The sequence below is a fragment of the Paroedura picta genome, chromosome 6, assembly GCF_049243985.1.
Source record: "Paroedura picta isolate Pp20150507F chromosome 6, Ppicta_v3.0, whole genome shotgun sequence".
NCBI lineage: Eukaryota > Metazoa > Chordata > Lepidosauria > Squamata > Gekkonidae > Paroedura > Paroedura picta.
In genome coordinates this window covers 114,104,467-114,131,163 of record NC_135374.1, presented here as the reverse complement: position 1 = coordinate 114,131,163, position 26,697 = coordinate 114,104,467, and the positions used below count along the sequence as shown (strand labels likewise).

At 42.5% G+C, this 26,697-nt stretch overlaps 1 protein-coding gene across 5 annotated transcripts in view; it reads right to left on the bottom strand.

The window, feature by feature from the left end:
- Positions 1–26,697, bottom strand: part of DACH1 (dachshund family transcription factor 1) — a 457,015-nt gene that overhangs the window by 274,423 nt on the left and 155,895 nt on the right. For all 5 annotated transcript variants that reach the window (XM_077344000.1, XM_077344002.1, XM_077344004.1 and 2 more), the window contains exon 2: positions 6,694–6,809. In XM_077344000.1, the coding sequence (XP_077200115.1) occupies positions 6,694–6,809 (116 nt within the window). The remainder of the gene's footprint in view (positions 1–6,693; positions 6,810–26,697) is intronic.

Sequence of the window (26,697 nt, the reverse complement as noted above, 5' to 3'; positions counted from 1 at the left end):
TGAGAGGGTTCACTCTCTTAAAATATTTGAAAGATTGTCTCTATCATATGGCCCTCTGGGTGGGAAAAGGCGTCCCTCTATGCAGAGGGGAGAGGAAGCACTCCAAATTCAAGAAGCCTCTTCGGAAAAGATTGGAAGTTCTTCTCTGTGGCTGGCCTGCAATCATGCTGTCCCGAGTGTGCCTGCAGAGAAGCCACAACAACGAAAAGGCAGCTTCATGTGCTATTGAGGTTAATAAAGGGAATGGAAGAGCAACCACAGAAGATACAATGAAAACTAGAAATGTGAAGGCCCAGGGAAATAAAGACCTGGAAAATGCAATGGGTAACCCCAGTTTTTCAAAACAGAAAATGGAAATTAGGGGAAGCACTGGGGGAAAAAAAATATATTTTTCTCTTTTAGGATGAATACAATGCTTCATTTTTTCCACACTCAAAATGTATATTATGAAAAGTCTGAGGATTTTAAATTTCCAGTGAATAAATTAGGACATTCTGACTAGTACTGGGGGGGGGGGGTGACCTCCTATGAAAAACGTTTTTAAATGAGGAAAATGTTGTCATACAACTTGAACATTTTGTTCATTGCAAATGTACAGCACAAAAAATTCTGAGGACTTCCTCAGTTTTTTCCTGATGAATAACTGGCTGCTGCCCAAGGTTACGCCAATAAGAAAATGCATGCCACAAGAGACAGAGCCAACCACAAAATCTTAGATTGGGAGGTTATGTATAACTCTAATAGTAACTCAACAAATTCAGGGCCCAGTAGCACCTTTAAGACCAACCAAAATTAATCCAAAGAATAAATCTTTGTTGGTCTTAAAGGTTCTACTGGACTCTGAATTTGCTGTGCTACTTGAGAACAACATGGCTACCCACTTGAATCTAAGAGTAACCCTTCACCAAGTCATATTTACAAATATTTTCTTGCGTAGGCACAGCCCCACACAGTCCCATGGTGGCAGCTGTTACCTAAGCAATGAAAAAACCACAACACTGTACATACAGTCAGATCTCCAACAGCCAATCAGGAGCCATGCTGGGCAAAAGCCACACTGACCCCGCCCATTTTCTAAAAACCCTTGGCAGGCAGTAGGGAAAGTGTGTGGGAGCACCTAGACCAGGGGTAGTCAAACTGCGGCCCTCCAGATGTCCGTGGACTACAATTCCCAGGAGCCCCTGCCAGCGAATGCTGGCAGGGGCTCCTGGGAATTGTAGTCCACGGACATCTGGAGGGCCGCAGTTTGACTACTCCTGACCTAGACATTTAAGGTGAATGTGCGTTCCATCCGGCAAACGAGAAGAAGAGATTTTTCTTCAAAGCAGTTTGTTGCATGGCAGAAAGAAATGGAAGATTATAACCATTTCCTTGCTGGAGCAGACAGTTCAACTTGTGAGAATTCATCCAGTGGAAAACAAACCTGCCAACCAACGTTGACTTTCAATAACAGGAAACCTGAATGTCTGAGAAGCCCCAGCAGGCAACACTCCTTGAGGCTGATGTGCCAGTTTTACAAACCAAACGGCCAGCAAATCTCAGCGTTAGAATTAGGTCAGCACTGATAACTGGCCTCACTCTACCAATTGAAGCAAAAAATGACTGAAGATGTTGTACTTCCTGCGGATGAGGCGTATGGCAACAAATACAGCAAAGATCTAGTGGCACCTTCAAGACTTGAAGAAAACTGATTCCAACACCTCTTTCATGAGTCAGACCTCGCTTCAGATGCTTTCGATGAAGTGAACTCTGGCTCACAAAAGCTCGGTTGCTCTCCATGCTGGGATGGTGTGATTCCCCTGTTGCTGGAGCAGATAAAGCACAACAGCCAGAGGGGTTTCATGTGGCAGTTTCCCCCTGCCCTACTATCCCACCCCTCCTGCCAATGGGACCTCTTTCAGGTTTTTTATTTTGGTTTTTGTTGGTCTGTATTAAAATCAGCAACTGTCCTACTATTATAGAGTTATAACATTACAATAGCCTATCAGTTAGGTTCTCTGAATTCCTACCTTTCCTACCTTTACGTTTAAGTAATTCTCTGTATCATGGACCAGCCAGCTCTAGCAGAACCTAGTGACACAGGTGACTCCTCTGAGGAACAGGCAGCCAGAAGAAATGACCTCAACCCTCAGCCAGTAACAGAGACACTGCAGGAGGAGGCAGGTTCTGAGGAGTCCGACGTGAATCCTCGGCCAGGTACAAGGCCAATGGGCCCTCAGCCCTGAGTTAGCAACAGAGAGCCATCGGCTGGCCAGTTCACTTCCTCTATCACGTGCCTCTGGAACAGCATAGAAGGAGGAATACAAGGGAGTACCTAAACCAGGGATTCCCAACCAGGGGACCATGGATCTCCAGGGTTCTGTGGGAGATCCGCAGGAGGTCTGTGACATTTCCCCTCCCAAGCGTGAGCTCTCTCGTAGTTTCCTCGCCTGGGAGGGGGGCAAAGCCTACAAACCTACTCCCATATTAAACAACATCCAGTTGTCCCCTCAGTCATCCTCAAACCTGATTGGTATGTGGGTGATTGATGTTACTTCCAGTGACATGCAACTTCTGGGAGGTGTGGCAGGGAGGCCTGGCCAGCTGACATCACTTCTGGACTCCTTGAAGCCTGAAATATTATTTCAGGGCCCCTCCATGGTCAAAAGGTTGAACTAGATTGGCTTAGAAGAAGGTGCAGTGCCAGTTGGCAGCACAGCACTGGTTTCACATTAGCAAAGAGGATGAGTGCTTGCAGGAACAGGTTTGAGGTGACTGGCAGGTGCTTAAAGCAGCAAGGAAGGGAGTGGTGGTGTGGAAGTAACTTGTCAGGCTGCCCTTAACGTTGCAGCCTGTGTTCTAGACTAATTTTCTTGTAACTGACCTAGCCTTTGGATTATCCTTTGAACTTATTAAAGCTATGAGTTATGCCTAAGTAATATTTGACCCTTGAGACTTTATTCTCATAAAGTCTGACACTGAGAAACTCCCTCATCTGTCTGCTGTAGTCTGCAATCAGGACACTGTTGCTTACTTCACCGAGGATATGTAATGAGAAAGGTATTTCACGGCAAAGATAAGAGCTGGAAATTTGCTATTGTTAAAAATAATAATAAAGGCTGGGAATTCACAGAACCCGATAGATGGTTAGAGTGAGAGCCGCCCAGTGGCAGGGGGAAATAGCTGTTGTGGATCACTGAACCAGGGATATTGTATCAGTTTGGGCAAGACCAGGAAGATTTAGACTTCCCCACCCCACAAAACTACAGTAAAGCACCTTTTAAAAGAGATAGTGAAGGAAAGATGGGGGAAATGCTAGAGGTGCAAAAAAGGAGCATGGGGAAGGAGGAGTAGTGAGGCTGCTTCCCAAGAGCATTCAAGCTGAGGCAAGCAAGCCATGTATGTGCTGAAATTAAAATCCATTATTCTTTAAGATGCCGCCATGCTTCCGTTTTGTTTCTGCTGCAACAGAATTATTAACATTACCTCGTTTGCATATACTAAACTGTGAGTGGCTCAAGGACCCCGGTAGGCTTCCTGTGGAGGAGTAGGGAACTGAACCCAGTTCTCCTGATCATAGTCAACAGCTCTTAACCACTACACCAAGGATCCTCAACCTGTATCAAAGGCTGGCAGGGGCTCATGAGAATTGTAGCCCATGAACATCTGGAGGACCACAGGTTGACTACCCCTGCAGTACACCACATCTCAAGTCCACCAACAAGTCCTGCCTGATGGTCAGAGTTCAGTCCAAGAAGGGCAGGAAAGGGAGGACAGGAACCAGCAAAGCCCCAGATGACCGAAGCAGTAGGTTGTGTGTCTCTTGATTCCTGGCAGACCAGAGAGCAGTGATATGGGCCGCTAAACCATTACAGTAATAATGCCATAAGCAATCAAGACATCTGCCTGGATAATGCAACTCTTTGCCCATAGGACAGAGCCAACACCCGCATATTTGCACAGGTATCAATTGCAGGTTATGAGGCACTACTGTTCGAGAGAAATAAACACTGCAATTGTTGCCACATCTGCTTATCATCCATGAAAGACTTTGACACCATTGTGAGGTTGCCTCTCCACTCTTTGACAAAGTAAATCAGTGCAGCAAACATGGGACATGTATCAATGCATCACGTGTGCTGGCAAAACTCAGCCATGACCAAATTATAATGAAGATATCTGAAGTAGGGGTGAGCGCTTTGGCACGGTTTGGCTGCCTCAGAAATCACCAAAGCTTGAGACGGCCAGTGCCACAGCACGGAGAGGAGGGGCAGCGGCACAGCAGCTGGCAGCCACATGCAGGTGCAGAGCTCTGAGCCTGCATGCAGACACTGGCTGGCACGCCGGTGCCCCCCCCTCCTCTACATGCCGCAGCACTGGCCACCTCAGGCTTCGATGCTCACTGAGGCGGCCGAACCACGCCAAAGCGCTCCCCCCTGAGAAGTTCAAAATCATAGTGTATGACCAGTCTACTACAGCTGTACAGGTCAATAATACACAATGGGAATTCACAAACAACTACTATTTGGAGCGGAGGTATACACAGGCCTGTATAGCCTCTGTAACTTCCGTTTTGGTTCTTGCTAAGTTTCTGAGTTACCTAGGAACATGGTGGGCAGGCTGCTCTCCAGAGAATGTTTTCATTCACACTCTCCCAAGTTCTCATCTAGAAAGCTGACTTGTTTTCCCCTGCCACTGAATACCAGGTGCAAGGCCACTTGGTGTCTAGGATGTAGCTTTGATGATATTTTTGCACTTGTAGCCAGCAATTAGGGCATAAGATACTTAATTTTAGCTATGCATCTCCTCTCCAGGTATGACCGAGTTTTGCTTTCCGGGTGTGTGTTCAAAACCCAGCAGACAGGAGCTCAGCCTGTTATTTCTGTAAGCTTGATCACAGCTTATTAAAATTTCCCTGTATGCAAACCTGCCCATTCTGCACACATAGGATAATGAAGAAGAAGAAGAGTTGGTTCTTATATGCCGCTTTTCCCTACCCGAAGGAGGCTCAAAGCGGCTTACAGTCGCCTTCCCATTCCTCTCCCCACAACAGACACCCTGTGGGGTGGGTGAGGCTGAGAGAGCGCTGATATCACTGCCCGGTCAGAACAATTTTATCAGTGCCGTGGCGAGCCCAAGGTCACCCAGCTGGTTGCATGTGGGGGAGCGCAGAATCGAACCCAGCATGCCAGATTAGAAGTCTGCACTCCTAACCACTACACCAAACTGGCTCTCTAATGCACTTTCAATGTGCTTTGGCAGCTGGATTTTCCTGTGCGGAACAGGAAAATCTACTTCGAAAGTGCATTGAAAGTGCATTATCTATTGTGTGCAGAATAAGCCCTAGATCTTGCATTTAGTTTCCTTAGGATATCTGTGAACCTGGAGCTCCTGGCCAGATTCCAAAACACTGCCTTATTATGTGCTGGGCTTCCCAAGTACCTACGTTATACCGATTCTCCGTTCATCTTCCCAGCATTACATTCAAATTATGATCAGATACATCTGTAACCTTAAAATTAAGTACATAAAGAGATAGGAAAGCTCAATCAATCTGCTGGTTTATTCTCTGTGTGAAGTGCTGTCAAGATACAGCTGCCTGCTGGCAACCCCAGGAAGAGCCTTTCAAGGCAAGTGAGAAGCAGAGGTGGTTTGCCACGGCCTTCTTCTGCAGCATCTCCCTTGGTGGTCTCCGTTCCAAGTACTGACCCTGCTTAGCTTCTGAGATCTGATGAGATCCAGCTACATCACGCTGCATTGCATCCCTCTAATTTATTAAAGTGTTGGAAAAACCACAGATAGTAAGGAAAGGAAATGAACCCTGAAGCATCAGGTATGTATGTGGCTTTTCGACCAACTTAAGCAAGAAGTTAAACGGCATGGAGACGTCATTCTTGGAGAACGGGAGGCGAGCTGCCACAATACAATCAGTTACAGTGTGATTCAAGAATGGGTGTTTTGTTTTTCCTGAAACATCGCTGAAATGGTTCCAGGTATCGGACATGAAATCCATGGGCTCGTGAGAAGAAAGAGGAAAAATACAAGGCAGATATTAATAATCCATTAAAAGTGCAGAGAAACATTGAAATTCAAGCTGCCAAAGGGATCACAGATACTCATTGCAGGAACTTGAAAAACATGGCCCTTCCCCCAAAAGCTGGATGATTTTGGGGGGTTTTCCGGGCTTTGGGGCTGTGGTCTGGCAGTTTCGGTCCCCGACATTCCTCCAGTAACTGTGGCTGGCATCTTCAGAGGTAGGGCATAGCAAGATGGGAATCTCTCCATGCCAAAGAGTGGAGTGTTCTGCCTAGTTCTGGTCCATCCCCCGGAAGATTCCCAGATAAGACAAGAATGTGATGCATTTTACATACACACACACACACCTGCCAAGAAGCAAATAAAATGCCCAGGAACTGTTCACACTCCATGCTTTGGCACAGAAAGAGTCCCTTCTTGCCATGTTCTTGACATACTATCGCCAGCCGCGCTGCCTGGAGAAACGTCAGGGATTAATACTACCGGACCATCGCCACACTGCCCAGAAAACCCACAAGAACCAGTTGACTCTGGCCATGAAAGCTTTTGACCATTCAGAAGACTAGCCTTTCTGCCTTCCCCTGTGACCACCAACCTGATTTGTGACACCGACGGGTCCTAAATGCGGAGGCCGACTGAGCGTTGCCACCATCGAGCAGCCCCCTACAAAATCCGTACCTGTCGGAGGGATGATTCCCGGAGACATGAGGCCAGGGACCGAATGCGGCATGATGTGAGAATTCTCCGGAGAGGTAACGCTTTGAGTCCGTTTTGGAGGCCGTCCGGGTCTGGAACTGAAGGGGAAGAAAGAAAGGAACAAAACAAAACAAAAAAAAAGAGAAGAACTTTACAATTAAGCTGTTGTCTTACACATCATTTCAAAGTTGTTTCAATTGGTAACATGGACTGTAAATAAATTTGTTTCAAGGACGGTTGCTTTTGCAGTTAGATGTAATAGACTTCCATCACTAATTAGATTACATGCAGAATTCATTTTCCTCATTGAAGATCAGCCGCGCTTGATGCATAATTCATGGCCTGCACCTCGTTACCTGCTTCTTCATATTAATATCTATACACAGTTTGAATTGCCTCGTTTGCATATGCTAAAGTTCTGCATGCAGCCTTCAGCACGAAAATTATGCACTAACTTGTAATAATTATTACAGTCAGGCTGCTATTGATTTATGAGACTTTTAAAAACCAAATATGTGTAGTACTTGTAATGAATGATATTTTAAGGTTCTTCAGGAAATTAAAAGGCAATGGCTGCCTAAGGAAATGTTCTGCTTGTTTGATTTAATACTACAGTTAGCTGGGAGGTGGAATGAAAGAGTGATTCAGACCTATAGCACATTTTTCGATGATATGTTTTATTACTTCGCACTACCACCCTGATATCTAGATGATAAATGACAATACATATCTAATATGTGAAAAGGTCTTGCAATTTCTTTATTTTTTTGTCGCGGGGAAGATAAAGTCAAGTTATCATTTAACCCTTATTCTATTTAAAGCCAAAAAAAATATATCTTGCTTTAAATATGGGGCATTAGTGAGGAGAGACTTTGAATAGTATGCAAGGCATCCTTGACAAATTGCATTTTTAGCACTTTACATCTGTTCTTGGATGGATTCCTATGAAGGGACTGACTATATTCATTACCCACTAAGCCCTTTAGTCAAAAGGCTTGTTGCAGAAAGAAGAAACAGACCACAGATTTAACCATTTTTGGCACGAGAAACGTCTATTGCACAAAATAGATTTCTTGTGCACCCTCTGCCCTCCTTTCCCCCCTGCTCCCTTCTCCCTATAAGTTACCATCTGTTGGCTACTACTTGACCTCAGAAATCAAACTGATACAACAGTGTTGAATTAAGGTGTTACGTGATTTCAACCAGGTTTTTATCCTGTGAATCATTGTTTTATTGCATTTTTAGACTTTGCAAACCATCCCAAGATAGGTAACCGAGAGGGTCAGTATAGAAATCATGAAATAAATATATATATTTTTAAATCCACAGAGAAGTTGCTTGGTGGCGATTCTGCAACAACAAAAGGAATATGAACACCACACTGTAAAGTTCACATTCAACAACAGTGTAATCCTATACAGCATTATTGCACTCTAAGCCCACTAAAGTTAATGGGCCAAGACTGGAATAACTTGGCAAAGGACGGCGCTGTAAACCACATACAGAGACGCCCATGGAGGGGCTCTGCGATTCCAGCAAGGGGCAACAGCCATTCTATGGTGTAGTGGTTAAGAGTGCTGGATTACATTCAGGCAGACCCAGGTTCGAATCCCCGCTCTGCCGCAGAAGACTGGGCGACATTGAGCCAGTTCCATACACTCGGCCTAACTTCCCTCGCAGGGTTGTTACAAACATAAAATGGAGAAAAATAAACTAAGCCACTTTGGGTTCCTATTGGTGAGAGAAATGGCGTATAAACTAATAAATAATATCAGGCAGGTGCTGCTTTAAGCCAATTTTGAAAAATAATGATTCTTATTCAAGCCAATGACTCTTAAGTGCATACGGACACTCATGTTCATTCACCTCTTGCACCCCAATTCAGACATATGGTTGTTCTATCCAACGTGGCTACAGATGTAAATTCCACAGTTGTGTGGAAACCCCATCATAATTTATACATCCGTTGAAAGGAAACAGCAATAAAATAAAATAAAATGTTGGTGCTAAACTGTTAGGTTAAGATATGGGAAGGCCACCTACCCCTCTTCCCTTTACTGATCAATCTAACCCAGAAAGAACTTCCTGGTCACCAACGCATACTCCTTAGAGCAGGGGTGGGCAAACTGTGGCCCTCCAGATGTCCATGCACTACAATTCCCATGAGCCCCCTGCCAGCATTCGCTTTGTCCATGGAAATCTGGAAGGCCACAGTTTGCCCACCCCTTCCTTAGAAGCACGGCTTGGTAAAAATCTGACAAAGTATGATACTGTGTAAGCGAAGAAACATGGAGTTCACACTTATAATTTACTATCTGTGGATGAAATGTTATTCCATCAATTCTAGTCCTAGGGAACTGTAGGACAAAGAGACTAGCAATTAGTGTTTACACATTAAGCTGTCCTTCAAAAGCTGTCAAATATTTGAAGTATCTTGTTTAATGTAAGTCTGTTCTTAAATGCAAGACATCTGCAGCACAATGCCCTCCTTCCGTTGTATATATTGAATCATCTCTGCGTTCTGAGACAGCCATGATTTTTTTTAACTACAAACCATCCCTAATAAACGAATAACCATCAAAGTACAGGGCATTTCCTTGGAGTTTAATGACTCAAGACCTTGGGCCATTAACCTTAACTGGTCATTAATTCCCAAGTTAATGACCTGAACTGAGGTCATTATTAATATTAAAAGCCAGAAGATTTTTGTTTAGTTGAATGTGGATTTCCCCCTCTCGTGCTTAAAAAAATATTATTTTGTAAACTTACTGAAAGCAGTACATGAGAAAGAAATTATTGTATTGTGGAACAAGAACTCTGTAGTAATAAATTAATATGCCCAGTATTCTTGGGAATGTTCTCTCTGACCTAGAGTTAAAATAAATACACTAATTAGATGCCAGCATGTTTTTTTTACATATAGAATGTATTTTCCACTGACAGAAAGGCTGCTTTATGTTTGAGGCAGAAAGAAAGAAAGAAAGAAAGAAAGAAAGAAAGAAAGAAAGAAAGAAAGAAAGAAAGAAAGAAAGAAAGAAAGAAAGAAAGAAAGAAGAAGAAGGAAGGAAGGAAGGAAGGAAGGAAGGAAGGAAGGAAGGAAGGAAGGAAGGAAGGAAGGAAGGAAGAAGAAGAAAGAAAGAAAGAAAGAAAGAAAGAAAGAAAGAAAGAAAGAAAGAAAGAAAGAAAGAAAGAAAGAAAGAAAGAAAGAAAGAAAGAAAGAAAGAAAATGATTTCCTACTTGTGGAGGCTCTCTTACAAATATAAATACTATCAGACAGTCTCTTACTGGAGAACCAGGGCTGATTTAACCATCAGAAGAACTAGGCTCTGTACTCTGCTTTTTACTGCCCAAAGGATTCTCAAAGCAACTTACAATCACCTACCATTCCTCTCCCCACAACAGACACTCTGTGAGGTAAGTGGGGATGAGAGAACTCTGACATAACTGTGACTGGCCCAAGATAATCCATATGGCTTCATGTGTCTCAACATGGTTTACAATCACCTACCCTTCCTCTCCCCACAACATGTATCCTGTGAGGGAGGTGAATAGAGAGCTCTGACTGCTCCAAGGTCCCCCAGCTGGCAGCTTGTAAAAGAATGTGGGATTACATCTGGTCCTCCAGATTAGAGTCGGTCTCTCTGGGTATTTCCGCACAGTGACCAAAATGGTGAGACGCCAGCTACTTGCAATAGCGTGGTAATAAATCACACTATTCCTCCCCTCCACATTTTAAAGCCATCCTGCCGTGTCTTCTCGCGTTTTCTCCTTCTCACATGTTGCGGGAAAATGCAAACAAGAGAGCAACGCGCTATTTAACTAACCGCTCCTCGGTTGGTCCATCAACGGGGCAACCAATCGGTGCTTTGTTGTTATATTCCCCCCCCCCTTTTTTTTACTGGAATTTACACATGGAAACACATATCTAGAAAGCCGGCTGCTGGCCAGACATTGGAGGTAGGTGACATCATGCGGAGGGGCCATAATATGCTGCCTACCTTCGGCAGCTGGCACACTACATTCCCCGCATGCAAAAATGCCCTCTTAATCACTACACCAAGCTAGCTTTAGATGGGAGGAGTAACCTTCTCCTTGCATCAAACAAGTACAGTACCTACAGCAAACAATATTTTTAGGGGGCCCCCAAAATGTTTAAATTCCTTTTAAAATCGGGGGGGTGAGGGGTGAACTGTCACAGTTGAAGAAAATGTTTTAAATTTTTTCCTTACACTTGGGAAAAAAAGCCATTTTAAGGCCCACGGAAATCAATAACATTTTGCCTACAAGAGAAAAAAAATGCTGGAGTATTTAAAGTTATATCAACAATAATACTGATATTATTATGGTGGGAGGGGTTTGCAGAGACACAACTGCCTAGGGTCATCAAAACACATAATGCGGCCCTGTGTAGAACATTATGCTACAGAATTAAGCTGGTCAAAGTGAATCCTGTGAGAGATGGAGAGAGAAGCTTGAAGGTCAAAGTTAAACACCAAAGACAAGGATTGGGTGCTACAGAAAGAATAGAGTTGTGCAGGCGATTAAAAACCTAACAAGAAAAATAGTAGTAGACACTTTGGAGCCTTATATGTACAGCTTTTGATGTCCTTGCAGTAATAAGGTGTGGGAAATAGGTGAGATGTATTGAGACTACTGGTTCAAAGAGAAACATAATTTATGGGATTAACCAAGATTTGGGAGTATTACTCCTTTGATTAAAAGGTAGCAACCAAAGAATATAATTGATTCCAAAAGGGTGAGGGTTTTTTTTTTTTTGGGGGGGGGGGGGGTTATCATATAACAACCATGTAGAATTTTCAAGTCAAGAGACGTTCACAGGTTTGCTATTGCTTGCCTCCATGAAATGACTTTGGTATACCTTGAGGACCTCCCATCCAAATACTAGCCTGGGCTGACTCTACTCAGTTTCCGAGATCTGACAAAATCAGGCAAGCCAGGTCAGGACTCAAAAACAGTTGCTGCAACATCAGGGGAGGAGCAGAAGAGTTGCATCAAAAAGTTGTGCACCCGCACAGAAATGGAAGAGAGTAGACATGACAGATGCCTCGAGAGAATCTGGGTAGAAATAAAAGGAAAACAGAAATGCATCTTGTACATCCTTGATTCAACAAACTAGAGCGGGGGTAGTCAAACTGTGGCCCTTTGGATGTCCATGGACTACAATTCCCATGAGCTCCTGCCGGCAGGGGCTCATGGGAATTGTAGTCCATGGACCTCTGGAGGGTCGCAGTTTGACTACCCCTGAACTAGAGGATGTGGACAATGCTTTCCTGAAACAAATTACAGATGTTTCAAGGAATCAAGAACAAGTTATCTTGGGACACTTCTAGCTCATCTGTTGTTCAAACCACCTTATCTTAAACAGAGATACATCCTTCTAAGTCAATTGGGTTTTGAAAAAAAATAACAAATATGCAGGTATAGAATAAGGAATACTTGGCAGTAGTCAATTTGAAAAATATCTTGGGATTGCACTTGATGTGCTGCTACGACAAAAAAAAGAAAGAAAGGAAGAGCTAATTAAATTTTAGCAAGTCTACATTAACAGAGGCATAGCATCCAAATCATGCAATGTTAATAGTCCCTCTCTAAGCCATACATGTCAAACCTCATCAGGCATACGGCCCCATATTATAAGAAAGATAGAACGAAATTGGAGTGGTTCAGTAGAGAACAAGACAGGGACTTGAAAACAATTCCTGTGAGGAAAGGTTGAAGGAACTAGGCATGTTTAGCAAGGAGAAGACTGACTCGACATATAATCAAGTTATGTAAATAGCTGAAGGGTTGCCACACAGAAGAGGGGAAAGGTTTAGAATCATAAAGTTGGAAGGGGCCATTCAGGCCATCTAGCTCAGTACAGGATTGGGCTACAATTCCCATGAGCCCTTGCCAGCAGCAATTCATGGGAATTGTAGTCCGTGGGCATCTGGAGAGCCACAGTTTGACCACCCCTAGCCTAAAACATCCATGAGTGAATTCTACTGTTGTCAACTCTGGCTTACGAAATTCTGGGAGATTTTTGGCAAATGCTTAGGTGGTGGGGCATTCTGAGAGCTGCCTGATGTGTTGACATCATCTAAAAGTGACGTTTGTTTCCTGGAGTTCTGCCCCAAAATGCCAACATCACTTCTGACCCCAGAATGCCAACATCACTTCTGGATGACATCAGCACATTGGGACATTCTTCTGGATTTGGATGAAAACGGAGAATCCCCCCCCTCCCAGACCAGTAGACATGGCAACCTTAGCAGGGACTCCTGTATGCTGTCATTTCCTGTATGCTGTCATAAAAAACAGAAGGGTATCATGGGACACTTTAGGGATCACTACAGTTCTACGGCAAAAGCTATGGTAAAACAGTTATTGCTGTGAGGATGCAATGGGAGAACAATATTGTAAAATTCAGAATGCCACTGTTTTATTGTGTAACTTGTGATGAAATATGGAATGGGGGGATTTTATTTCACTCAAGGCAGCAAAAATAATTTGGTAGGAATAACCTTCCCCTGCATTAAGCAAGCAGACTCAAATTATTGTGCAGGATAAGTATCATTTATAGAATTGTTGTAAACCAGTGGTCCCCAACCCCCAGTCCGGGGACCGGGAGCGGTCTGTGGATCAGGCGGTACCGGGCCACGACTCCCCCTCGTCCTCCTCCCCGGCTGCTGCCTCAGGGGCTTGCCCTGCCACTCTGCCGCTGGCTCGCCTTGTTGGGCCGCCATGGCTGGGGCTCCTCCTTGGCAGTGCTGCTGCTGCTGGCAGTGCCCCCCAGTGGGCGGTGGGAAGTCAGGGGCGCCGGTGAGAGAGCAAGTGGAGCAGGGGCTCAGGCAGCAGCAACATCCCTCGCAAAAGACTACCCCACCCCCGGGCCTCAGTAAAATTGTCAAGCGTTGACCGGTCCCCGGTGATAAAAAGGTTGGGGACCACTATTGTAAACTGCAGAGTGGCCATGACATCACTTACGGGTTTAACCAATTAAGGCAGCCCAATATTTTTAATGTGATCACCTTTGCAAAATTAAGTTAATTTAAATTGATGTAAAATTAAATAAAGTTTCTGTGTTCCTAGTTACTAAAGAAGAGGTTACGTTAAAAAAAACAACAACAGATTTACTGTGACTTTAGAAAACATAACACACTGCAAATGTGCAGTCTCTATCACTGTTAGTCCTGTGAAAGTTAACTCTTTTTTTCTTACTGACCTACTAATAGTATAAATGCTAACAGTTTAGCAGATCAAATTAAACAAATATAAACATTTTGCTTAATGACATCAGCAGCCAACACAGAACATCTGTGTTTTACTTTAACAATGATCAGAGAATATTCTTTTGTTTACTCTGCGGATAATCACAAGGTTTATATTTCTGCATTCAATTTAAGAGCGGGGAGTGGGGGGTGGGAGGGAGAAAATAATAAAAGACCAAATTACTTCCAGGGTCCAAAAAAGCAATATGTTACAAATACAGCATCTCTCCCCCCCCTGTTTTGTAGCCATGGTTAAACAATAGAAATGAACTTTCTCTGAACTTTTTCTCCTTTAATGGCTGGGTCCATGTTGACCCTCTCATGAAAGTGGGAACCTGATATTATCAAGCCGACTGCTGCAAAAGCAATCAGATGCAACACAAATTACACACACACACCCATTGTAACACTAATTTCAGGATCTCATAAAAGCCCATGCAACGGAAAACCTATTTAGAGCGCTTCACCTTCCATTGTTTGAAAGCAACAACCAAAACACTAAGGAGAAAACTTATACGGAGCATACCACTGTGTTTTCATAATTATAACACTCCAACACCATAATTGCAAAGAAGTTTTCCTCCCTACCCCACCCCCCAAAACCCAAAAGGACATTGGATGAATCATTTGCAACCAGATGGTCCCAGCCAGTCTAGGATCAAATGAAGTTGCATGTGAATGAGGCATGTAATTAAATTAGCAAGCCTTTCTTCCAAACACTTGAAAGAGGAAAGGTGCAGTAGCCATATTTAGAAAGACAATGTAATGGGATGGGGGGTGGGGGGACCACTCTCTTCTGCATAGCAGCAGTGACTCTTCCACAGTACAATTGTGCTGAACTGTCATCTGAGCAGCAAATAAAAACCAATGTGCATTTTATTTGTAGCAGGAGCTTGTTCTGCCCTTTTGCCCTTAAAATGGCATCCACTGACCCTGTAGTACAATTGCATCAGCGCAAAGGCTTTCCCAGGTTCACTTCCTGCCTGCCATTTGACAGCTGCACAAAGGCCCAATAGGTGAGATCGTATAGAAGGAAGGAGTAAGAAGAGGCTGCCAGTTTGATGATTAAGCCATCTCCTGTTTTCTGTAAATTATGCTATTTTTTCCTCGCTCCCAACCCCCTCCAGACCCCATTTAACTTGGAGGGGGCTAATAAGGAGAACAGATTCCATTACTTAAGAACAGGGGTAGTCAACCTGTGGCCCTCCAGATGTTCATGGACTACAATTCACATGAGCCCCTGCCAGCATTTGCTGACAGGGGCTCATGGGAATTATAGGCCATGAACATCTGGAGGACTACAGGTTGACTACCCCTGCTTTAGGATACACAAGCTCCACAGAAGACTTGCGTGCCCATCAATAGGGTTGACATGAGTTGGTTGCAACTTGACGACATGTTCTTCTTCTCAGAACGGCAAATGAGAAGACATACCAATCAAGTACATTTTCATCCCACCTGTTCTCCAAAGAGCTCCAAACAGCACCCAAGATTCTCCTGACTGCATTTGATCCATAACAACACTGTAAGGAAGGTTAGGTGGAGCATGTGGTCTAGTTTAATCCAGTGAGCTTCCATAACACAGCAGAAATTCAAACCTGGGTCTCCTGGACCCTCATCTGATACTCTAAGCCAGCCTTTCTCAACTTTTTTACCATTGAGAAACCACTGAAACATTCTTCAGGTTTCAAAAAAAAAACAAAACAGAAGTGGTGAGATCATGTAGAATATTTATTTTTATTTTTTATTTTATTTATAATTTTATTTATATATCCCGCCACTCCCTGATCAGGCTCGTGGCGGGTAACAGCAGTCTTAAAATCCCATTAAAACCCCTATTAAAAGAGATAAAAACTCCCAGCATGGCGGAAAAATATCCCACTCCCACTCCCCCACTACCGAGTTGAGGGAAAAAATGGAGAGGAGCAATATGCACTTCAGCCACTACAAGGGGGGCAATAGATCTACCTCGCCAACCCCAGCCTCAATCATATACCTGGCGGAAGAGCTCCATTTTGCAGGCCCTGCGGAACGATGTCAAATCCCACAGAGCCCGCAGCTCACCCAGTAGGGGCCAGGACAGAGAAAGCCCTGGCCCTAGTTGAGGCTAGGCACACTTCTCTGGGGCCGGGAATGACTAATACATTTCCCCCCGCAGAGCGTAAGGCACTGCGGGGAGCATAGGACAATAGGCCTATCTGGGTCCCAACCCCCGTAAGGCCTTAAATATGGGTGGGAAGCATAGCTGGGTACACACCGACCATCCATTCCCACCCCCTCCAGGCCCATCACTGGCCAATTTTGGAGGAGGTGAGTCGACATGACCATATATGGTCATATCACCTGATAAATGTTTAATATATTTAAAAAAAAAATATATTAAAAATTGGAGGGAAAAAACACCCGTTCAGGATAACCCTTCCAGGGTCTTCAAGTATGAGAAAGCATATTTTGAACACTACATGAAACTAGATGTTTCAACCAGGTGCATCAGCTATACAAGAGTGCTAAGTTGCACAATGGTTAAAATAAAATAGCCATTTTGTTCCTAGGACAATTCTAGGTGAAAACACAAAAGAAGCCATATTGGATCAGGCCCTTCCGTTTTGACCTTTAAAGCCCTAACAAGTTTGAGACTAGAATACCTGAAGGCAATCTGGATCTCTCCAGAAATTAAAGTATCCATCTAGGAAGGCCTTGCCTTGTGTCTGTGGCATAGGAAAACCTGCGGGTGTTTTCCCAATCATAGCCACCCAAACTGTGTATTATCTGTACCCTATGCAGCAACGTGGACTTTCAAATTTTTAAATAGGAAGTGGAAATGTTTTTATTGGAACAGGGTTTTGGAGTTATAGAACTCTTTCTTGTTGGACTATTAGAGCTGATATTTTTAGACTGCTAATCCGTTCATACTGATGTTGTCATAATCAGGGATAGTCAACCTGTGGTCCTCCAGATGTTCATGCACTACAATACCCACGAGACCCTGCCAGCATTTGACTACCCCTGGTCATAATAGTACAGCTACCTCAGTGACTATCATACTGCATTTGATGCATTTAATCTTCTTTAAATATTTTTGAATGGTATGCTCCTAAAACAACAACACTCTATAACAGTCGCCCCAACTCAAGGTGGAAGTAGAAAGCGTACACACAAACAAAGTATCTTGGGAAAATAACCAAAAAATAAAGATCTTTTTTAGAAACACAAAATAGCAAGGCAAGAGATCTAGAAACTAGTTTCTGAATGATTTCGCCATTGTTGCTTTTTGTTTGTAGTACAAGATTAACCAATTAAAATAGTTTTCCGGTGTCATTAGGCTGCTTAAGGAGGAAATTGCTGTTCATCTCAATGGCACTTAAAATTAACAATTCTGTTATAGGATCTTCTAAGTAGAAAGAATTTCCTCACCTGCCTGCTTCTCCCCTACTTTAGGGTTTTTTTTTAAATTTTAAAGGCTACCCATTTGATCAACAAATGCAGGGCTTTCACATATGCACTTTCTGTCCAATGCATCTTAGTGATTGTTAGTGATGGATTTTACTCTTCTGTGCAGTAAGATTCGGTTACAAAATGCACATAAGGTGGATTTAAATTGTATTATTCAATGTGTGCAAGAGTCTTATTATTTGTCCCAAGAAATATACTTTTGGAGATTATTCGAAAACATTTCAGATGATAACCGGACCTTCAAAGAAAGAAAAGACAAGCAGCTGTTGTAGATCAAGAAAAGCACAAGGGGGAAGTATGATGTACTATCTGAAAAAGGAAATCCCGCCCCCCTCGCACATCCATGTTTTTGCTTTGAACATGATACCAGGAGCACAAAACCAAGGAATCTGTCTTCTATTTATAGTGTCTAAAAATGTGAGGAAACAGTTCACCAGGTTTAAAAAGCCACTGACAAAAAGGAGGTAAAGTCTAGGAGAGGCAGAAAGAAAGGCAGAGAGAATTTTCCAATATTAGTGTTCACCACAAGTGTGAAGACAACAAAGGTTTCCGCCTTACTAAAACAATATATAATATTAGAAACCAAACAACTAACAAAACTGGTCAACTGCATCAGCCTGAAGAGACATATAATTTTGACGTCTCTTTCATTTGAAAAATAAATTATCCAAGTAACACAATCAAAATATGCACAATTCCTAGCAGTATGCAGGAGAGTTTGTCTTCCATCTATTTCCCATACTAGTTCTAGAAATTCATACCACTACGAATGTTTACAACTTTAACAGCCAAGTTTTGTTCTAGCAGAAGATTCCGTTCTAGCACAGAACAGCAAAACCAGAGGAGAAATCAAAAATTATGTTTACTCAGAAGATACATCTAAGCTGAGATGCTAAGAACAATGATCTATACTAGGTGTTTATGACTAAAACCCAATGCTAATCCCAATGCTAATTGCAGATTTCCTTTCAATTTTATAGACAGCTATTCCTGGATAGCACAAATCAACCTAAAATTTTAAGTTGTCATTGCCAACTTAAATCGTTTCAACTCCAACTCTCAAATTGTTCCATCACATTGGCCAAATGTGAGAGCCAGTTTGGTGTAGTGGTGAGGAGTACGAACTTCTAATCTGGCATGCCAGGTTCGATTCTGCACTCCCCCACATGCAGCCAGCTGGGTGACCTTGGGCTCACCAGGGCACTGATAAAACTGTTCTGACCAAGCAGTGATAATAGCGCTCTCTCAGCTTCACCCACCCCACAGGGTGTCTGTTGTGGGGAGAGGAATGGGAAGGCGACTGTAAGCCGCTTTGAGCCTCCTTCGGGTAGGGAAAAGCAGCATATAAGAACCAATTCTTCTTCTTCTTCTTCTTCTTCTTCTAATATGCATGCACATCTTACTGCAGACTTCAGAACTTCGGCACAGTCACAGGCTTGTGCACCATTCTTTTTCCTCCAGTGTATTCATTTTACAACTACAATAAAATATAATACTTTTCAAAATTGGAGTGCAACATCTCGTGACGTCGGGGATAGTGTCCAAAGTCTTTTTTTCTAAGTACGCAGTTCATTTGTTCGTTTGTTCATTCATTCAAACATTCATTCATTTATTGGATTTATTACTCGCCGCTATTGCACAGTTGCCCTATCACAGCTAAACAGTAGTGTCCAGCAAACACCTTCCATTTAAATCCTCCTGTTTCAGGTTTTGTGCATACATTTAAAGGTCAGTTCATTGAATGGAAGGAAACAGAAATGAATGCAGGTAACGGAAGAAAGCCTGATGTTGAAACTGGCCAGACTTTTTCTGAAACTGACAAGCCGTTTTCCATACTGCCAAGCCCTAGGGAGTTCTCTTTTGTGTTATCAGACACTGTGGAAAATGGAAGTCTCATGATCTCATAATATGGGGAAACAAACTGAATGTACAGAATGCATAGGTGAACCTACTGGCACTGTGAACTATGATTATCGGCAACATGTGTGTGTGCATGCACCTCTGCAAAGATGGCTGAAGAAGAGTTGGTTCTTATATGCCGCTTTTCTCTACCCGAAGGAGCCTCAAAGCGGCTTACAGTCGCCTTCCCTTTCCTCTCCTCACAACAGACACCCTGTTAGGTGGGTGAAGAGCCTTGATAGTACTGCTTGGTTTGAACTTCCTTATCAGTGCTGTGGCGAGCACCCGGTCACCCAGCTGGTTGCATGCAGGGAAGTGCAAAATCAAACCCAGCTCAACAGATTAGAAGTCCGTGCTCCTAACCACTAAACCAAGCCGGCTCCTAACATCTCCACCATGCCTTTCACAGGGCTGCAGTCTGTATGGAGGAGTATTCTGGAAGAACCTCTGGAGAGCTTTTTTTAGCCTTGTGCAACTAAAATTTCCTATCCTTCCTTGGAAATTTCGATAGTTTTCACTTTGAGATTCTATCATTTGATCCTGTACAATGGTAATTTTTAAAGCCTATCTTTGTGGATTGCGCTTTATCCTCCAAACGGCTCGATCTCAAGTGATTCTTAATTTTGGCAGGTTTCCAGAAGTTGCCCTTTTAATGTTAGAATTTTGGAGAATATCGAAATGATTCCCCCAAAACCTTTTTTTCACTAAAGCATGAAAGGAAAAATGTTTTCAAAACTTTAGGTTTCCCATCCCAGTGAGTGTTTATCTTCACATTTCTTAACCATTTAATTTTGTGCTGATGATTCCCCAGCCATTCGTTACCATGCAGCACTGAAATCTGTCTTATTTTAGCGCTGGGCATGCTGCCATTTGCCTTCACTCTGATCCCTATTTCAAGTCAATACCAGCAGGGAATTAAACCTCATATAGCTCCTTTTAACCCCCCACCCCCAATTGTTTTAATAATTTCTGTTCACTGATCTGAGATTAGCGATAGTCCTATATTGTTAGACTCCAGCCACTTCTAAAAAGAAATTAAAAACAAAAGACAGTGGTGCATGTACACTGATAAAGGGGGAGGATAGAGGAAGGTGCAGAGTGGGCAAAACAGCTTCAATATCAGTGGGGGAGTGCCTTCAAGGGGCGGCAAAAGGGCAGAGAGGGAAATCTGAGGGAATCTGTACATTTTTGAATTACTTTTCCCTTTGAAGTGAGACAAGAGAAAAATCGGCAGGAAAGCGCTGTTGTAAAACCGGAGAAACAGTAACCAGAGAGTGAACTGAGCACTTAAGTAAGGTAAATTAATGCAGAACGACAAAGAAAACCCGACGGACATGAACAGTGAAAGCGAGGGAAAATACCCATGCATAATAGGCCTTTATCTCACTGTACCAGTAAGTAAATAAATTAACAAAATAGCTTTTATCGCACAGAATAACCTTTTAACTGACGGATTATCTCTGGTTTATTTTTCATTTCTTTCACTGCAGATAGGAGTTCATGCCTCATTGATTAGTTTGCTGAGGTGGTGACCAGAAATGAAAACAAGGTTTCTCATACATTGCCAAGACCCATAAATATTTTTTTCATAAATAAATTAAAAAATCACTAAAGCTAAAGTATATTATGTTTTTCAAAATTAATCACATCAGATACTGCAATACAACGGTAAGAAAAATGTTTAGAATACACCAGGATTCAGGTTCAGTGACCCATACTAACCATCAATTTCATCTGTTTCTAAGAGGCTTTAAATTAAACGTTACTCATTTTTATTATTCTGAAACTTGATAATACACCAAAAACACGGATTGAGTTGGCTACCTAAATAACCAGCACTCATCTCTGAAAAACAAAAAAAGATCTCAAATTACCTAAACCATGGCATTGTAAATTTTGTCTTGTAAATCTTACTTTTGATTTGTAAAGAAGAGATGGACATCTAGATTAGGCTGCCTTTGAAGATTGTCTGAAAGCTACAACTAGTACAGTGGGGGCCATAATGTTGAGTTGTTGGGGACCATAACACTCCAATATTGTTCCATCTACTCTGGCTTCTAATTTTCTTTCCAGGCCAAATTCAAGGTGTTGATACTGACCTTTGAAGTCATATACTGCCTTCTCCCACATGAACCTACCTGTTGAATCTTCAGAGGCCCTGTTTTGGATATCCCTGCAATCTGAAGCCAGACAGGCAGTATCTGAGGGAAAGGCCTTCTCGGCTGTGGTGTCAACACTTTGGAAGTTTTGCCTCCCTCGATTGTTGTCTTCCACTAGTAGATGATGACATTCCTGTTCTATTTGGCATACCCCAATAGCTGTTATTGGTCCCCTTCCTGGTTTGGGGGGTTATGTTTGCATATGTGCATATATATGTAGGGAAATATTGTAAGAATGTTCATGTTTCAAGCATGTTTGCATTTTGAGTAAAAATTAATATTGTTAATTGGGTTGGCCTGTATTGTTTCAAAATCTTACATCTCTGGTCCCTGGCATTACATTTAATGGCACTGCCCAGCCTCACAAAGTAACATTTGTGTCATATTTAGCCCTCGCAACAAAGAAGTTTGACCCCTGTAGTATTTATGACGTATTTAAAATGTGTAATATTTGTTGCATCGGGAACCCTATTTGGATGGAAAGGCAGGATTCAAATCATTTAAATCAAGATATGTGGAGAGAGGAAACACCCTGATTCATGTAGGTGGGACTTTGGATTAATTTAATAGCAAAAAATTAGGTTCTTGTTCCTTGTTCTATATAGTGATAGTACAGAGCCATTGTGGTGTAGTGGTTAGGGGGGCAGACTCTGGAGAACTGGGTTTGATTCCCTACTCCTCCACATGTAGGCAGCTGGGTGACCTTGGCTAGACACAGTGCACTCACAGAGCTCTCTAATTCTTACCTATCTCACAGGGTGTCTGTTGTGAAGCTGTTCAGGTCAGTGTTCAGGTAGTGAAAAATATGATCTTAAAAAGCAGCTCCTCTTTTTCTCAAATTACACGGTAGTTGGGTTATACTTTCTACTACCTACTGCTTTATAAAGTCTGAGAGCAAACTGTCAAGAGTTGAATTGTTGCAGATTTTGAATTACATTCAGGACTACTCTCTCTCCCCACCTTAAAACTGGCTTCATGAATAATAAGAAACTGTTCTGTTCTTTGGGAGATCCGCTTTAAATTGTTTTAAACCTGTATCAGAAGAAGAAGAAGAAGAATTGGTTTTTATGCTCTGCTTTTCACTGCCCAAAGGAGTCTCAAAGCAACTTACACCTTCCCTTCCTCTCTCAACCACAGACACCCTGTGAGAAAGGTGAGGCTAAGAGAACTCTGACAGCTCTGTGAGAAAAGCTCTAACAGGACTGTGCCAAGCCCAAGGTCTTAACCACTACACCACGCTATTATAATCCTCCCTGAACCTTCAAGGACAGGCGGACTAGAAATCAAATAAATAAATACCTTCATATAATATGTTAATATAAATTTATACCATTATCATTCTTTAGGATTCATGGACTCCGGGGAATGGTAGAGGTCAGGAAGGCCTGGAGGATCATTGTCCAGGGGGTCGCGATGGGTCGGACATGACTTCGCAACTAACAACAAGAACATGCCCATAAACTTTAAAAAGTACTATGTTCACAACCTGCCACTTCACATTTTGACAAGGTTCATTCTGAACATCTGAAAAGTTAAAAAAAAAAACATTATGCTAATCAATAATACATTTAACCCCATGTTCAAATAAAAATGCCCTCTTCCATTTTAATCCCGTGCTGGTTAGGCTATGGCAGATTGAAGGAATACAGCATATAAGAGACAGAAATGTTGGGCAGGAAATGCTGGTGGAGATGTTAAAAGAAACCCTGGAGTGAAATGACAAAACTCTTTTAGCTTTGGCATGGACAGAGGCTACCACTGAGAAAGGGCAATCAAAGGCAGAACCCCACTCTTATAATGTACTGACACACAGTGGATATAATCTCTTATCGCTTCCAAGCTAATAATTTAACTTGCAGGAATGCTGGAGACAATTTCAGACACAAGAACATTAACTAAACTTACTCATCTCCGATGCCCACACAAGATAACATCCCCCCCGCCCCCAACAAGACAAGGAAAGCTTTCTTTTCAATGTCCGAGATTAAATTAATGATTCAAACCCCTAGCGTTAAGAGTTTTGCATTTAATATTAATTTTGTTAACTCTGATATCTTGCTTTTAAGACCGTGAAACTTATGTGGCACTTAACTTGCCAATTGCCTATGCACAGTGTTAAGGGCCAGGTCAAGAGTATGCTTTGAGGACATGGTTAGGTTTAAATTGTTAATGTGGCGTGGCATTTTTCATCCATTTAAGTTTTTTCTTCAGCGAATCAAAGGCCCAATCCAGCGTAAAGCATTCCAAAAATCATTTGTACGTTTTGGGAGTAAGAGGAGAACTGATTGAAAAGTAAAAATGCTGCTTTACACTCCTCTTCTTGTCCTATGTGCCCTCACATGCCCGATAGCAGGGGTGGCTACACTCCATCTCTTCAAAAGTCCATGGACTCCAATTACCACGACCCACTGCAAGCAGGGGTTCATGGTAATTGCAATCCATGGACGTCTGGAGAGACCCAGCTTGGCCGCCCCACCCTTGATTAAAAATTTGGTCTATATGGAGCAACAAAAAGTTTCATAGAACGCATAGAATGCAAAAATAGTATTGTAATATATATATTTTAATTTTAACACAAGTACAATTTGCCAGGTACCCCCAGATGTCCCTCCAAAAGTGGGACAATCTGGACCCCTTAATCTATGGTAGGCTTTCTCAACAGGAGTTTCATGAAACCCAGGGTATCTCAATGCTCCTAGAAGGGTTTCGCCAATTGGATGGAAATTAATTTCTAATATATATATATATATTTTTAAGTAAAAATGGATCAGGTGATATGACAGAATATAGTTATATCAACCTGCCCCCTCCCCTACCCCAAATGGCCAATGATGGGCCTGGTGTGAGTGGAAAGAGGAGGAGCCTCAGTCATAAAAATTATTGCTGGCCGAGGCTCATTGTACATGCTAGCGACCGGAGTTCAGAGGTAAATCCTCGTTTTACCTAAAATGACTTGGGAGGGTGATGGGGGTGTGACATGTGACTTCTGGGGGTGTGGCAGGGAGGTGTGGCCTGCTGATCTCACTTCCAGGGTTTCTCAAAGCCTGAAGAATGTTTCAGGGAATTTTCAATGGTAGAAAAGTTAAGAACAGCAGCTCTATAGGAACAAAAAGATTTCCTAATTTTAGCCAACTATTCTCTGCAACGTTTCTTTAAAATTATAATCATTTTTGCGTACCAAAGCCCACAACTTTGCTGAATTTTGCATATAGCTATTGCCGTACTTAACAAAATGTGAGGGCTTCTCGAGCTAAATTGTCCTCGATACCAAGATTACGCTCTGTTAACAGTACATTATAGCAACGACTGCATTTCACTCATCTTTTGTCAATGCTTTACTATCCACTTAAAAGATCAAAATCAACATAAAGGCAATAAAATGATACATAATAGCAGACACTTACGTTCTCTGTATTTTACTTATCAGTTTTAACGAAGACGGCTTTATCAAAAGGTTCATTTTCGTACAGAACTGAGTTTAAATCAATCAACTATCCTTTACACCTGTCATGTTCCTACACCCAGATAAATGTGACTTATCATATATTGGTGCGAGATAATGAAAAACTCTTATGAAAACTATTCTTTATTGCTCTCCCACAGCTGTTTCCTGTTATAAATATCCTGCAGTGTAACAAGCCTTCCTAATGATACATTCTGAAAAGAAGTAACCTGGGGAAAGAAGGTGAGGCAGAGCACAGAAAGGTGACAAGGCATGGCATCAACAAAGACTGCTCAATTCATTTTTTTTTGTCACACACTATTAAAACTCGCAGAATGCAAAACTAAAAGAGAAAAGGACAGTTTCTCATACTTTTTGCATACAGGAGAGAAAGCTTGAAATAAGAGTTCTTGCTCTGGTACTTTCCTGTATCTTATAATTCGACACAAGCAAAGACCGGCCACTGCATCTGGTAATGGATGCGAAGTATAATATTCAAAGAATACAGAATTCAAAGCATCTCAGCTAAGGTTGGGTGCTTTGGTGTGCTTGGCCAATTTGGAAATTGCAGAAGCAGCCAAAGGGCGCCGAAGTGCCCAATCCTAACTTAGCTTTCTTTTAAAAGTTTGAAAGTGGGTAGGAAGTATCTGGTGGAATGCAATGCCTGACGAAAGCGCAAAAGTATTTTGGATTAGGGATGAGCGATTTGGTTCGGATGAGCCGAAAAGTCCCCGAGACAATGCTGATTCAGGTACTTTTCAGACTACCTGTGCTGAACTGCAATCTAAACAGGGTACAAGGTGAAGTTCTGGTGCCATGCATGGTTCCTTGTATTTTATCATCTAGTCTAGCAGAAGTGGAATAATCCATGCAAAAGAGTAAACATGGATATCTATATAAACTGACTTGATTCGCATAATTTATGCAGGACACAGAATTTTACTGATGCTTCATTACACTTGACTTTACATGGAATTATAGTTTTTGAATATCCAGTACAATGTTTTCAGAACCATTGGTCCCCTTACGAATAAAACCTGATTTCCAAATGCAGAAAAATGACCTGGGAATAAGGTGGTAGAATGTTGGAATGGTGGAATGGATTGCATCAGATTACACTGCCTATTTGATGTCCCATCCTAGTGATTATATAGGATTGCACTGTGTAATCCCACCTTCAGTCTCAGTGTGAAGGACAGACTATAAATATAACATAAATAAATTGCCAGTGGAGAGGATCACAAAGTTTTACATGTTGGAAAGTAGAGACTCCCTTTAAATAGAAAACCAGCCGAGAAGCAAAAAGAGACCTAGCTGTCAATCAGATGTTTTAGTACCCTGAATGGGTGTGGGTGTGAAGGAATATTCAGGTGTGATCCACCATTGAGGTGGAAGCCAGATGGAAGCCGGCTTGGTGTAGTTGTTGGGAGTGCAAATTTCTAATCTGGCAAGCCGGGTTTGATTCCACGCTCCTCTCCACATGCAGCCCGCTGGGTGACCTTGGGCTCGCCACAACATTGATAAAGCTGTTCTGAGTGAGCAGTAATATCAGGGCTCTCTCACCTCCCTCACAGGGTGTCTGTGGTGGGGAGAGGAAAGGGAAGGCAAGTGGAAGCAGCTTTGAGACTCCTTCTGGTAGAGAAAAGTGGCATGTAAGAACCAACTATTTTTCTCCTTCAGTAATATCAGGGCTCTCTCAGCCTCACCTACCCTCACAGGGTGTCTGTTGTGGGGAGAAGAAAGGGAAAGAGTTTGTAAGCC